Source organism: Fonsecaea multimorphosa, assembly GCF_000836435.1.
Source record: "Fonsecaea multimorphosa CBS 102226 unplaced genomic scaffold supercont1.12, whole genome shotgun sequence".
Classification (NCBI taxonomy): Eukaryota; Fungi; Ascomycota; class Eurotiomycetes; order Chaetothyriales; family Herpotrichiellaceae; genus Fonsecaea; species Fonsecaea multimorphosa.
The window spans coordinates 36,726-49,801 of record NW_015971646.1 but is presented as its reverse complement, the minus strand read 5'-3'; the positions used below and the strand labels follow the sequence as shown (position 1 = coordinate 49,801).

At 52.4% G+C, this 13,076-nt stretch overlaps 5 protein-coding genes across 5 annotated transcripts; 2 read left to right on the top strand and 3 right to left on the bottom strand.

Annotated features, from left to right (window-relative positions):
• Positions 1-3,095: 3,095 nt before the first annotated feature.
• Z520_06369 (uncharacterized protein) lies at positions 3,096-4,868 on the top strand (the record flags this gene model as incomplete). The annotated part of the gene is made up of 2 exons (XM_016776870.1): positions 3,096-3,185; positions 3,258-4,868. The coding sequence occupies 2 exons, from the start codon at positions 3,096-3,098 to the stop codon at positions 4,866-4,868; spliced, it is 1,701 nt and encodes a 566-aa protein (XP_016631715.1).
• A 2,032-nt stretch (positions 4,869-6,900) lies between these two features.
• Z520_06368 (uncharacterized protein) lies at positions 6,901-8,940 on the bottom strand (the record flags this gene model as incomplete). Its single annotated transcript, XM_016776869.1, has 2 exons — positions 6,901-8,478; positions 8,533-8,940. The coding sequence occupies 2 exons, from the start codon at positions 8,938-8,940 to the stop codon at positions 6,901-6,903; spliced, it is 1,986 nt and encodes a 661-aa protein (XP_016631714.1).
• Positions 8,941-9,545: 605 nt separating this feature from the next.
• Z520_06367 (uncharacterized protein) lies at positions 9,546-10,208 on the bottom strand (the record flags this gene model as incomplete). Its single annotated transcript, XM_016776868.1, has 1 exon — positions 9,546-10,208. The coding sequence occupies one exon, from the start codon at positions 10,206-10,208 to the stop codon at positions 9,546-9,548; it is 663 nt and encodes a 220-aa protein (XP_016631713.1).
• An 876-nt stretch (positions 10,209-11,084) lies between these two features.
• On the bottom strand, positions 11,085-11,606 carry Z520_06366 (uncharacterized protein; the record flags this gene model as incomplete). The annotated part of the gene is made up of 1 exon (XM_016776867.1): positions 11,085-11,606. One exon carries the CDS (start codon positions 11,604-11,606, stop codon positions 11,085-11,087), a length of 522 nt encoding a protein of 173 aa, XP_016631712.1.
• A 685-nt stretch (positions 11,607-12,291) lies between these two features.
• On the top strand, positions 12,292-12,729 carry Z520_06365 (uncharacterized protein; the record flags this gene model as incomplete). Its single annotated transcript, XM_016776866.1, has 5 exons — positions 12,292-12,303; positions 12,362-12,387; positions 12,441-12,506; positions 12,563-12,611; positions 12,667-12,729. 5 exons carry the CDS (start codon positions 12,292-12,294, stop codon positions 12,727-12,729), a joined length of 216 nt encoding a protein of 71 aa, XP_016631711.1.
• Between the last annotated feature and the right edge of the window lie 347 nt (positions 12,730-13,076).

Here is a 13,076-nt window from a genome sequence, read left to right as displayed (position 1 = left end):
GCATGCCCAGATTGTCGCACGTATGGCACTGCTCTTTCGATTAATCCCACAATTCTTGAGCTCTCCGGGTAATCTGAGACTCAGGGCTGCCATACCCTCTAGATGTAGGTACTAGCCAGACAATGACGGCAAGTCCATTGTTTGTGGCGGATGACTAGAGCCGGTACGGGCGAGACGGATTGAGGTTTCTTTGAAAGTGATCCTAACCAAACCAGCAAAAAGACCTCCCCATAGCCCTTGCTGGTGAGAGTAAGACATCATCTTGGATTTTCGCATACATCCTCGTATTAATTGTCCCGTTAGATCATGAATCTGTAGGTGACGTTAGATATAGCTCTGGTCACGAGTTCATCAAAGTGGACGAGATGGTGGTGTCAACGATGGTGGTTTCAAGCGCAAGTCGAAGAATGATAGCGAGATTCAAACAATTCGATAGCTGAGATATATGCACGACTGATCAGCAGCCTCCGATTGACCGATGCGGAAAGGCTTCAAAGTCAGGGAGCTTGCTGTTGCCAGACTTGGACCGCGATGAAAAACCCCATCTCTCTCGATCGACGCAAGTGACATGGAATCCCAACCTCAGGTATTTGCCTGGAGGGGCATATCTAGGCGAGCGAGCCTTGTCGCCAAGATCCAAGAGCCAAATAACGGGTCATCGGTGCGAGCCTGGCTGGGTCAAGCTGGCGCTGGGAAGCCAAGGCTGGGCGTACTGGTAGATCATGACGATAGCGGCAGAGTAAAGTCAAGCTGCACAGGTTGTGACGAGGGCGAGCGCCAACTCACCCGAGGTTGTCTGACCTCACGGAGAAGGTGAGCAGGAATCTGTTAGAGATGAGGTGGTGAGATCGAGCAGAAGAGGGTTTGATGTGGTCGTGTAGGAACGTGGAGGAAGCATCTGAGCTGCTTGTAGCCAGAAGAGCAGTTGGGGCGGAATGCCAGTCCGTCGGGGTACAAGGACAGAACTCAACGAAGCGCTTATTCTCGGAGCGCAAATTTTGAAGCAGTTATCTAGCGTGTTTGCTTTTTGCTCTTGTCTTTGGCTTATCAGAGTTGCTATGCCAAAAGGAGAGCCTGTTGCATGTGTGGCGACACATTCATGAAGTTTGGCCAAGGAAGTCGGTAGGAGTGGTTTGATCGAAGACGAGCAACGGGCTTCTAGAAGCGTCAGGTCGTGTTTGACGGTCCGGGTCGAGAGAAGAGGATATCAGCACTGTGTTGCTTTAGGTATGCTTGGTGCCTGCGGTGACAGGAGGTCAGTACCTAAGGGGATGCTGTAGAAGACCAAAAAGAAACCAATTGGCAGATATCGAAGGGTAACAGATACGCCATCGCATCTGCACCTAAAACTCTCGGCTCCTGCGCCCATGACCTTTTGATTATTAGCCCCATGCAACTCCCCCGTTGGCGTCCTTCCAGAAGCCCTTCTAACCGACTGCTAATTCGAGGTCGACGCATCGGAGGCGGGGACCGGATTGGGAGACTAGGGCCGCCCCCTGTCGCCCTGCCGCTGAACCTTCGCCTCGAGTGGCCCAAAGCTGATAGTCCGCCTTTGTCTCGATGGCGTTTGTTCAGTCCAGGATTGAGTAATTTAATTGGGGTTGCCAGAGCCAGATCCAGTTCTCCATAGTAGGAGGGCAATTCAACTCTGATAGCTGGGGATACTGGAGGTGGGATGGAGAGCGTGGTAGAACGGACTTGGTTTTGGCAGAGTTGCTTCTGTGGTTGGCGGCGTGGATCAGTTCAGAGTAATTTCAGGAGGGCGCTTTTCTTTTGGTGTCCCTGGGCTTCCTGGTTGCTACCTACCTACTAGGTAGCTACCTAGGCATCGAGGAAGCAGGCCTGAGGCAGCTCCTTGGGGCTTTTGTTTGCCTATTGCTTGCCTATTGCTTTTCTTTGCTTGCCTCCTTCTGGTGGTCCTTGGAACGCGTGCTTCCCTGTTCCTGGTGAGTTCTCGGCCACCTTCCCTTCTGGATGCAAGCTCTGGAGGGAACGCTACCTAGTACTTTACCCCACAATCCGCCACACCAACAGAACAGAGCCCAATGCCTCAATTTTCTCTTACTTTCACCTCACTTCCATTGCAATGTCTGGCAGTTGGGCCACCGGTGAAACTGCCTTGCCGCCTCGCCGCATGTCAACGCCTCGCACAAGGAAAAGCAAACCCATTGTCCGACGGCCGGCGTGCATTGGCATGCCAATAAATCATGGTGCCCAGGTGCCCAGGTGCCCAGGTGCCCAGGTGCCCCGGTGCCCTGTGCAACATTGTTATCTGTAAGGCTCCCTTGGCTCCCTTGGCTCCCTTGGCTCCCTTGGCTCCCTTGGCTCCCTTTGTTTCGAGTTGCGCTGCAGGTGGAGTTGTGAGTTGCGACTTGTGAGCGCCTTGGATTGTCGGCTTGCGCTGTCACTTGCCACGCCACCCTCTGATACATTGCTCGAATTGGATCCTACCTGATGCTGGATGCCTCTGGCTCGCTTTCAGTGGCCTTTTCGTGGCCCTGATCGTATCTCACTCCAGCGGAGATCACACCTTCCCTGCTCCACCACAGTTCCTCCAACCACCCATCAGGGCGCCTCATCCGCTCCTGTCGCCCTTTCTGCCCACCCATCTGCGGTCGAGACTCGAGACGGCCCACAGAGACTGTACCCCGTACTCACAGATGATCACTATTGCACCATTATTCTTGTGTGCTAGCGCAGGCCACTTCCATGATCGACTTTGCCCAGTTCGCCTTGTCCGAGTGGGTCGTAGGGTCACACTCTGGCACCCCAGACTGAAGTCTCGACAGTTCGTATCTCGTTGTCCCTCGGCGCGAGCGATGATGCCAGAGTTGTCGATGGGCTCGACGCAGCCAGGGTCATCCGTCACGCCCCCCCGACACCACCCATGCATGGCCCACGCGCACATGTTGTTGTCCTTCATATACCTGCCCAACTCGCTCCGGTCCTGGAGGCTCTTCTTGTCTTGCCTTTCCCATCTCGAGGTCCCAGGCGCTGTTGCCCGTCCCCTATTCGACTCAAAACGACCGTCGAGCCCTGTCAACGGGTAAAACAGTCAGCACTCGACACCTGCAATAGCTCCAACAAGCTCGAACATGGAGAAGACTGCCGAGTTCCATTTCGCTTCCGGCTCCGAGTCGCCAGAGCCTATCCCATTTGACTACGGTGAGGCCAACAAGATCGAGGTGAGTCTGAACCGTGTGCACGGCACAAGGAAAAGGAGGTCCAAGGTCGCTGACATGTTTTTGCCCACTCAGGCCCGACGAGGTTCCAAGGTCAACGAAGCCACCGATGTCTTTGGCGACATTGCCACCGCTGAGGAATATGGCTATGTCTCGCGAGGTCTCAAATCTCGTCACATCCAGTTCATTGCTCTCGGTGGCACTATCGGTACTGGTCTCTTCTTGGGTATTGGCCGTGCCTTCCTTCAAGCCGGCCCGCTGTCGGTCCTCCTTGGCTATACCTTCACTGGTCTGGCTGTCTTCGCCATGATGATGTCTCTGGGTGAGATGGCCACATGGCTTCCGCTCCCTGGTGCTATCCCACAATTCTGCGCTCGTTATGTCGATGATGCCATGGGCTTTGCTGTTGGCTGGAACAACTGGTACTCCTGCGCCATCACCCTCTGCGCCGAAATCTCTGCAGCCTCGAGCGTCATCCAGTTCTGGCACGGCGCTCGAGATATCAACGTGGCAGCATGGATCTCGATCGTCATAGTGCTGGTCTTGGCCCTCAATATCTTCGCCGTCGCCATTTACGGTGAAGCGGAGTTCATTTTCGCTTCCATCAAGATCATCACCATCCTTGGCCTGCTCATCCTCGCCCTCATCATTGATGTGGGTGGCGTTCCAGGGCAACACCGTCTGGGCTTCCAGTACTGGAACAATCCCGGTGCCATGAAAGAATACATCGCCTCCGGCAGCACTGGTCGTTTTCTGGGTCTCTGGTCCACTCTCGTCAACGCCGCCTTCTCGTATGGTGGTGTCGAAATGGTGGCCGTCGCCGCGGGTGAGGCTGAGGATCCCCGCCGAAACATTCCCAAGGCTGTGCGCCGAGTGTTCTGGCGTATTCTTTTCTTCTACGTGCTGGGCTCGTTGGCAATCGGCGTCTTGGTCCCGTATAACGACCCCAATCTTTTGAACGCCCGCGAAGAGGGTGCGCCTGGTGCCGCTCAATCCCCGTGGGTCATTGCCATCAACCGCGCCGGAATCGATGCTCTTCCATCCATCATCAACGCCGTCATCTTGACATCCGCCTCTTCGTCCGCCAATGCTTTCTTGTACACCGGCTCTCGATATCTGTACGGGATTGCGCAAATCCGCCAGGCACCCAGATTCCTGCTCAAGTGCACAAAGACTGGTGTCCCCGTGTGGTGTGTGCTGGTCACCTGGTCAATCTCTCTCTTGACCTACATGTCTTGCTCTTCCGGCTCGAATACTGTCTTCACGTGGTTCCAGAACTTGACCACAATCTCCACCCTGTTCACCTGGGTCAGCATTTGCATCGCTTACATCCGCTTTTACTATGCCTGCCACGCCCAGGGTATCAACCGCAACCAGTTGCCCTTCAAATCTCCCTTGCAACCATGGCTGGGCTACATCTCGGCCGTCTTCTTCAGCCTGATCATTTTCTTCAACGGTTTCGATTCCATTGCAGGCACTTGGGATTACCAGGCCTTCATCACCGACTACATCGGAGTGCCCATCTATTTCGGGTTGTACTTGTTCTGGAAGATCTTCAAGCGCACGCACTTCCGCAAGGCGGCCGAAGCCGATTTGTACACGGGCAAGGCTGCGCTGGATGCCATAGTGTGGCCTGAGCGTAAGCCGAGAAACATCCTGGAGAGGATCTGGTTCTGGATTGCGTAGAAAAAGGGGTCTGGAGTGACGCTTTTCTTGGTCCAAAAGTGATATATACCATACCCAGCATGCGGTCTTGTCATTGTGTCTTTGAAATAAGAACAGAACTACCAGACAGCTCGTCTCGCGAGCTATGATAATATCAACCGAAACTCTTGACAAACTTCACGTACCTTGATCTCGGATGCGTCTCTTATACTCTTCCTTTGTTGTCATTGAGTTCTTGTCGACGCGCTGTAAAGTACCAAGTAGTCATTGGTTACCCTGGCATGGAGATGTTGTTGAGAGATGCGAACGCCTCACGTGGTCTGGTGTGTTCCGACGAGGACTAGTCTGTTCGCGACGATCAGACAATGAAAAGGACTTCCATCGCTTGAAGTTGGATTCAGAATTGACGGTCGAAGCCGAAGTGGGACTGAGACTGGAACTGGCTGTCCATGTCCATCATGTGTTCATGTAGATAGCCGTCGATACCATCTCGTCTCGAATCCGTCTTGGGCGCTCATCTCCTATCTGTTTCTTCTCCTCTCTTATCTCGAGTCTCGAGGTCCTCGTCCGTTGTGTCTCTCGGAGTCGGCATACCGAGTATTTCGGGCGCGTCTCTCTTTCATCCAAATTCCGGATTCGGGGTTGGCATGTGTGCATGCGCGTATAGGAGTATGTGTTGTATATGAATGTCCTAATTTTGAATGCGATTATTTGTGCCTTGTATACAAACACACTGCATTCACACAGTGTCTTCCTGTTGAACAGGATAACTCAATTGCTCAAATGAAAAGGAAAGAGGTGAAACAAAGAGAGAGGGAGAGTATGTGTGTGAGAGAGTCTCTTATGAACAGGTAAATGAGTTTCGGGAGCCTGGAAAGTCAAAACCCGAACCCGAACCCGAACGATGAGCCAAGAATATTATAAATTGCCGAGGAGCTTGCGGAAATTTCCAATATTCCTTCCAGGCTGTGTTTCGTCAAGAGGGTGTATTGAGAAGAGTAATCTCAACGGAAAATAGGGTCATCGTGTATCTTCTTGTCGATGATCGGGTATGTTGGAAAGACCCCGGCTGGAACGTACGCGATGGGAAGAGGGATATGGGTAAAAGTAGAAGGACGGAAGAAAGACCTACATATACGAACTCAATCAGAGAAGATTGACTGAGTAAAGTCTGGTTGGCAGAGCTGGAACTCTTCCTGGTCCACTGCACGATTCTCATCAAGCTTTCTTTTCTCACAACCATCCTCCAGCGGGCTCAATAGGAAGCCCCCAGTCCGAGCATCTGGTCCGCTTCACGCGCGTATCCGTGCCAGCTTATTGAGCTTGTGCGTACAGCGGACGCATGATGTGCCGGGATTGATCACCGAATAAATGTTGTCCTGTGCTAGCCTCGTCCACTGTCATTGGTCAAAGCGCAATTTCTGTTAGTGAAGGGCGCGGCGTAGGAAAAAGACTTGGTAGATTTGGTAAAAGTGGGATGGGACTATCGCTCCACCAAGGAAGAGGAGACACGAGGCCTTGAGGGACGAGCCCTGCCGACGTCGGAGGCACCAGGAGAGTCAGAAACTCCATCTATGCAGACGCAAATCCACAAGGTTGCTCTCACATATCCGCGTTGGAGGGCTAGACCAGCCTCGACGTTTTTGGTCTTACTAGAATACCACAAACGCCCGATGAAGACCGGCCGATGGCAGTATCTCAAAACTGGGTGTAATACTGTCTGCATTCTCGGTCGGAAACTTTTGGACTCTTCGCAACTCGCATTCTCCAGAAAGCAAAGCGGAGATATATACAACAGGCGATCAAAAGTGTGAACTGGAAATAAATCCTCTAGCAGGCGTCGCTGATCAACCAAATAGATCGAGAGAATGAAGAATGACCAATGTTTCGATCGGCTCAGCAGGCCCCTCGACATCCACCATTGCAGCCATTGACCCGTTAGCTGCGCTTGGTTGACTCCTCTTGACAAATCTAAGTGTAATTATCACCTGGACCGATGCTGTAAATCGCAAAACTTTTTTCTTTTCCAAAAAAGGAAGTGGGGATTCGAGCCTCACTGCATCCGCTCAACAGAGGTCGTATCAGTTGGGACATGAACCCTGCACCATTTTTCGTGCGTGTAGCCCTGTATCCCAGTGTAGTCGTCTTGCTTGTCGCGGATCGCCCAAGCTGATTCGCGTGCAGAAAGGACGCAGTCGCTCATTCCGGGAGCGCCCCGCCACCAAGGACCTGCGAGTTTCAGTCGTCCGTGAAACGTCGACGTCAGAGCTTCCTGGATGGTAGCCATGTCCTGAGCGTATCCAACAGGATACTGTGGTATACATTCGCGGTTGAGCCGCGCTTTGGCCACTTCAGGAGATTCCTCGATGTTGAGGTGTCTTCTCAAAAGAGTCTTGGCCATTTCAATGGCTTGCTCCTCGCTGGGTAGGTCACTTGGTGCCCATTCGCTCCACCAATGGCCACCCATCATGACCGTCAGCTTCGTGCCTGGGGCGGTGTCCTGCGACACAACCTCCGAATAATCTTCTGGGGGATCTGGATCCTCCGGGGTACTCGATTCGGAGTCAAAAGAGACGAAATAAGGGCCAGCGGATCTGGGGGTGACTGAATCAGACCGACCCGATGTCTCGGAGCTAAACAAGACGCCCAGCGCACGCTCAGGGTTCTGTTCGAGGGGTACGGAACGTGGAATAAGGTAACCAAAACCTCTCAGTGACGCGGGCAGCAGGTTGGGGTTGCTGTAATAAAGATTGATAACCATGACATTGACCGAGCAGCCGCTGTGCTCACAAGCCTTTATGACCTTAGGATCTAGCGTTGAGCCTGATGCCCGGGCGCTGCTGGAGAGAAATTGTTTCAATGTCCGGGGCCCTAGTGTCGAAACCACATAATCATAGTTCGAGGTGATTCCAGCAGGGTTTCGGGTGACGGAGACATGATTCTTGCTATTGTTGAATACGACATCTTCGACGGAGGATGACCGTACAATGGTGATATTCTTGTTTTTACCAAGTTCTTGTTCCAACGCAGAGGTTATCTGACCCAGCCCTCGCCTGAATGTATAGACGCTCATTTCGTCAAAGCTGTCCATATTCGGGAGTCTTTCGAAGTAATACTCTTGTGACCTGAGCGCGAGAATTTGCCGGCGCGTGTGTAAAATGACGTTGAAGGGCTTGAACATGATGCGATTCACCATATTGGACAGGATTTCCAGAAGAATGCCAGGTGATCTTTCTCGATCTCTGGTCTCAAGATGCCACAGCTGGGGCAGCAAAGTTCTAGCACTAAGCTTGTAGATGTCGCCAGCGAAGATCCCGTGGAATACAGCGGAAAGCAAGTTATCTGCAACATTCTTGTCAAATCTTCGGGATATGAAGTCTCCGACGGATTCGTCCTTCACATCTTCATCTCGGGGAGCCACCCACGGTTCTCTCGAGCAAGCCAGAATTCCTTCGTACAGCGGTTCGGTGAGCAGGGAGTTCAAAGCTCGAAGCAGCTCAAGGACCGAAGTTTGTCTGGACAGGGCAGGCAAGCGAACGAGGTGATCAGGGTAGTAGATGTACCGATTGAGGGCAGCCGGACTGGACTTTGATACCGCGACGAGGTCTTTGCCTATGTGAAGTTGCGCAAGCTAGGAACCACATTTTAGCAAGACGGGCAGAAGATCCTTCAGCGTTGGGCTTACCAGCTCGAGCATAGCAAGCGGTGCAGGGGATGACCCAGCTCTCAGCGTTCGAGGACCCCATTCGAACAAAACCTCCCCCTTGTCTACTTGGACCACCTCTGAATCAACCCATCCACCAAGCCTGTCGTTCTTCTCAAGTATTGTGATCTTTGCATTGGGAAGCTGGCTGCTGAGGTGGAAGGCTGTAGCAAGGCCTGTAAATCCTCCGCCTAAAATTGCTATCTCCCGAGCATGTGGATTTGGGGGAGGTAGAACATCTTTGCCATGGAGGTGGTGTGTACTGTTCAGGACATAGCCATGCCCGGCGCTCGAATGAAAGGAATGGAGGCGTGGGCTCGGGTACGCTCGAGGCTGCAATGCGTACTTCACGGCATTTTGGTAGGGAGCAGTACAGCCAGCCACGCGCATATCCAGTGGATACACACCGAGCGGTGCATGCGGAGGAGGTCGCAGGATAAATCTAGAGGAATCTAGAGGCTAAGAAGGAGTAGATGGGGGCCCATCAATGTGCAATAGGAATCGATTCTATCAAAATTTTGGCGTGATGATGCTGGGCGATTCGGCTCACTTGCCTTAAACCAGCACCAAAGTCCACCTTTGAGCACCATGCACCTGCAAGGCGCGTTTGATAGAGGAACTTCAAGAGAAGCAATTCCTCTCTGGACTGAGATTAGACCCTCGACACTGCGTCACTGAGAACGCGGCCCGGTGGCGCGGCTGATCTCGGCGGCTACACTTGGTGCTCCGGACACTGCTGGCAATCTCACACTAATATGCCCTCCACTAACAACCATATTTTGTTTATGTCCAGCGTATTCCATTTCATGCAGCCGCCATAGCCTTGTGGGGATTTCCGGCTGTAGGTTTGGTAAATATAGGTTCGTAAAGAGGTGGAACCAGCGGTGGAGTTGCGCCTCACGTCTTGAGCTTGCGATCAGTCTGTGCTTCCGAGACTTGGTCGACAGATCGTGGAATAGCAGTCGTATCTGCCCTCAACCGACCTGCTTGATCGATCAAGCCAGTTCATCGCCAGGCTCAGAAGTGTCTGTCTGCAGCTCCGGGCCATCATAGCCCAACTTCTTCAGATCCCGCAGCAGTTCGCCCTCTTTTCCAATCTTCATGATCTGGTCAGGCGACAACTTCTCGCCAGCCGCCCGCTTTTCCCTCAGTTCACGGACTGCACGTAACTTCTTGAGCTGGTTGCGAATCTTCTTTTGTTGCTCCAACTCGGCGTCGGGGGCCAGTACTTGGTTGGTCACCAGCTTCAAGGGATCGTGCCAGTTCTCCTTTTGCTTTTCTCTCTCCGAGATCTCAGTCCTTTGCATCGCTGATGTGAGCGCGCCTTCGGCGTCTGCTGCAGACCCTTCTGCTGCAGCCCTCTTCCGCGCAGCTTCCCTGCGCTTTGCATTCTTGCTCAATGTGGGAGTCTCATCTTTGGCTGCAGCGAGCGAGTCTGCCCCAGGTACGCCACCTTGACCTCTGTTCTTCCATGCCTCAGCACTCCGATTTTTGTAGGTCTCGACGTCTTCCGGCGGCCGATAGCCTGGTCTCACTTTGATTTCTTTTCTGGTAGAGCCGTCCGCCCGTTTCGAGGCCGGAATGTACGAAGCGCCATCGGCAGTGGTCTGTATGCCGGATTTGCTGGCTCGAGATGTGCTAGAAGGTAGGTTCGACATCGTGTAGGAAGGGCAAGCGGCCGGAAGCGTTGTTTCCGGCTTTTGGTCAAGTGGGCGTCAACATGGCGGACTCACCGGCCTCTCCAAAGGTTCCGCGCTCACGTAGCCAAAGCCCTTTTCTGAACTAGGGTTTCGGGCAGCGAAGAAATGCGTTGCGAATAATTTCGGTGGCTTTTGTGGACCTTGCAGTGAGTGGGGGAAGAAACATGGAAAAGACAAAGTGATGGGTGCGCACCTGCGCTCGCCGCTCGCTGGATCTTCGAGCGAAACCCCGCACCTGGTGGGGGAGCTGGGGAGCAAAGGAAGTGTAGTATTTTGATAATAGGGGGACGGCCTCGCGGACGACCTTCCTGGTAAAGACGTCTGACTAGAACCAAGCTGAAGAAGGTGGACTGTTGGCTACAGAATTCCTTTCTGTACCTGCTCGCTTGGTTGATGACGTGACACTCGGTTTTTTGGCCAAACTCTGGTAAAATTAGTCTAATAGACTTAGAGGTCTACTGTTCTTAGGGATGCCGCTCATCTTGTCTATCCATGATGGCCGCTGCAGAGGGTACTACGGATCCCGAGCTTGTGATATGGGATTGCGAAACAAGATGTTCTTCGCTCCAACGCAGTCTCGATCAAAGGTGCCTTGCGACCTTTCGTCATTCAGGATTGTTCTCAAAGAAGGCCCCTTTCCCTTTTCGTTGATATCAGCACAAGCTTTCACACATATGAAACAGAAAGAATTCGTATTGGTGAGAGAAGGAGAAACATCGCAATACAGTCACACTGCCTTGAGGCTAGAGTGAGGCCGCCCTGTCCTCAGCATCGTCGTCTCAATCTCGAAAACAATGGCAACCAAGTCGTCTGCTGAACACTGCATGACAACAATTAGGATATGTCACCTTCCTGTCCCAAGTCACCCAGGTCGTGATGCTTCGTGGTCACGCCCTTGATCTCCACCCAGGGCGCCGCTCTTTTACAATAAAACTCGATCTCTGGAGCCAGTCCCTTCAGTCGCTCTTCTTCTGTCAAAATAGCATGCTCCGCCTTAGATTCACCAAGCCGCCCATCGATAGTCCCGGTTGCTAATGAGATCATCCCTGGAAAGTCTGGGCTTGAGCAGTAAAGCGGACTACCGCAGCTGGCGCAGAAGCGACGATGGACTGTGCGGCCCGAGTCGGAGCTTTTGTCTGGGTAAGTTGTCATTTGCGGCGGTGGAGAAATTTCTTCATCTGGCTTCATGTCAAGGGCAGAGCTAGGAAACATGACGTTTGGCATGAAAGAGGCGCCAGTCCACTTTTTGCAGCTGATGCAATGGCAGATGATGCTCTTAAGGGGCTGGTTGAGGACCGTGTACCTCCATGCTCCGCAGAGACAAGAGCCGGTAAGACTTTCGGTAGGAGCAGCCATTATGGCTGTTGTCACTGTGGTAGAGATGTGCCGTCGTCGAATGAGCTGGATTTGATGGAGAAATGGATCAAGAGTCTGTGTTGGAGACCAAAGGATATGGCACACCGAGTAATTCTCACCACTTGGGCGGCCAAGATGGGGGCTGCGGCCCTCTTTTGAGGTAAATTTTGTTTACAGTTCCGTCCGCACGACTTTGTGTGACTGGAAGCGACGTCAGGCGTCTCGCAGGTTCTAGAACACTTACCTACCTAAGTAGGTACAAGCTGCGCAATGTGACGTGGATAGATACAGGGAGCTCATGATCACAGGCAAAATGCAGAAGTGAACAAAAAAAATAGCACCATCTCTAATAGTGAGTGTCTTCCTAGACCATGTAACCACGTAAGGTAGTCAGGATACCCGGGAGTCTGGCATTATTCTTCGAAAGTGTCTCCTGGCACCAGACGGTGAACTCGGAGTTCACGATCAAGTGCCAAGACATCCCGGCACACTTTCTTCTTTGGGATAACATGCATTCCAAGTTCGCTTGAACCCAATTCGGGCTACCTACCTGCCTTGGCTTCCGAGCTCTAGCCCGCAAGCTGTCTGAACGCTTTGCCTGCGATTGATGCCGAGCTGCTGAAGAACTCCCTCGCGTTTCCCTCCTTGATCTTTCCAATCTCTCAACAATAGCTGATCGTGCAAGATGCCGGTTGTGGTATGCTTCCACCTGCTGGGATTTCTATCGCTGTTCAATGGCTGACTGACAACCGCAGTCCCAGATTTCGAGCGGCCTCTTCAAGTACGAACTCCCTTCCAGCGATTCCGTCTCTGCTCCTGCTCACCCCTTCACAGTGGCCTGATGCGAAAAAATGCTACCTGGTTAACGACCATCTTCCTTGGCGCCTTCGCTTTCGAGCTGTGAGTTCGTCTCTATCGCGATATTCTTTGTATCTGGAAGCTGATACACTGCGCAGTGGGTTCGAAGGTGTAACGAACTCTGTATGGGACAGCTGGAACAAGGGTGTACGTGTTACATCAATTATAGACTCCTGGCACGCAGATTCTGACCTCGACGCAGCGGCAATGGAAAGATATCAAGCACAGATACATGCAGCAAGCTGAAGAAGAGGAAGAGGAGTAATTCGACCGTTACAGCGCATTTGAAGTATGGAGTTACAATCAAAATCACGATTACCCCAAGGGAGCAACGAAAAGAATTTTGTCTCCTGCAAGGCAAAAGACTCAGGAAGACCATGTACATAACCAAGAAGGACGAGAAAAACCCTACAATTGAGACCGTTTTGCACCATCCAAACCATACCTAAGTAGCATTCTGCAGCAGTTTCAGCAGCGGAAGCAGGCGGCGACAGCTGCATGTCGGACAGAATGCAGCACCTTGAACAACATGGCTCGCTTGCCATCGATAGAGCATCAAGATTCGACTCATGCGCATTTTATGGTGGTATGGGCCTTTGTGCATGCGGCAAA